Source organism: Eurypyga helias, unplaced genomic scaffold (assembly GCF_000690775.1).
Source record: "Eurypyga helias isolate BGI_N326 unplaced genomic scaffold, ASM69077v1 scaffold27922, whole genome shotgun sequence".
Classification (NCBI taxonomy): Eukaryota; Metazoa; Chordata; class Aves; order Eurypygiformes; family Eurypygidae; genus Eurypyga; species Eurypyga helias.
In genome coordinates, this window is record NW_010236993.1 from 35861 (window position 1) to 36691 (window position 831).

The 831-nt window shown below is 48.5% G+C and overlaps 1 protein-coding gene across 1 annotated transcript in view; it reads left to right on the top strand.

The window, feature by feature from the left end:
- Positions 1–831, top strand: part of BRWD3 (bromodomain and WD repeat domain containing 3) — a 49219-nt gene that overhangs the window by 28411 nt on the left and 19977 nt on the right. The window contains exon 15 of the mRNA XM_010147314.1: positions 586–769. Within this exon, the coding sequence (XP_010145616.1) occupies positions 586–769 (184 nt within the window). The remainder of the gene's footprint in view (positions 1–585; positions 770–831) is intronic.

Consider the following 831-nt stretch of genomic DNA (forward strand, 5'->3'; position numbering starts at 1 on the left):
TTGAGGGCTCCACAGCTGGACGCAGCACTCCAGGGGGGGTCTCACCAGAGCAGAGCAGAGGGGGAGAATCCCCTCCCTCGTCCCGCTGGACACACTTCTCTGGATACAGCCCAGGATACAGTTGGCTTTCTGGGCTGCCAGCGCACACGGCCGGCGCATGTCCAGCTTTTCATCCCCCAGCACCCCCAAGTCCTTCTCCCCAGGGCTGCAAGGAGCCTGTTATTTTAGACGCCAACCTCATCTCATACCACAGAATTTAAGATTCGTGATTTCAGAGCCTTCAAATAGTTGAAAAGACTTGAACTGAAGATCACTTATGTGCCTTCAGTCACTTAAGATTATATTCCCTGTTTGCCTCAGCTATCTCTAAAATACGTTAATCCACACGTTACCATCACATACACATCTCCAGTAGTCCAAGGCCAGTACACAAAAACGTTCATCTGAAGCAAAAGACAAAGCCACTTAACACAGAATAAGTGTTATTTCTTGCCAAAACAAGAACCTCTGCGCAGTCCTTAAGCTTTACATTCTACATCTTCTTGATGGTCTGTAGAAGTGAAGAAAAAGCTTTTTCTTCCTTAGCTCTTCGAAGTCCAGGTTTGGATGTTACATCTCCACCAAACGTTGGTCTCCGGAGAAGTGGCCAGATTGAAGGGGTCCGGCAGATGCATCACAATGCTCCCCGAAGTCAGATGGCGACGGAGAGAGATCTCATGGCATGGAGCAGGAGAGTAGTGGTGAATGAGCTTCCTCCAGGCATCAGCAAGTAAGGTCCTAAGTGAGACAGGGAATGAAGATTGAAGTGTATGATGTTTAGTGATCCTTCCC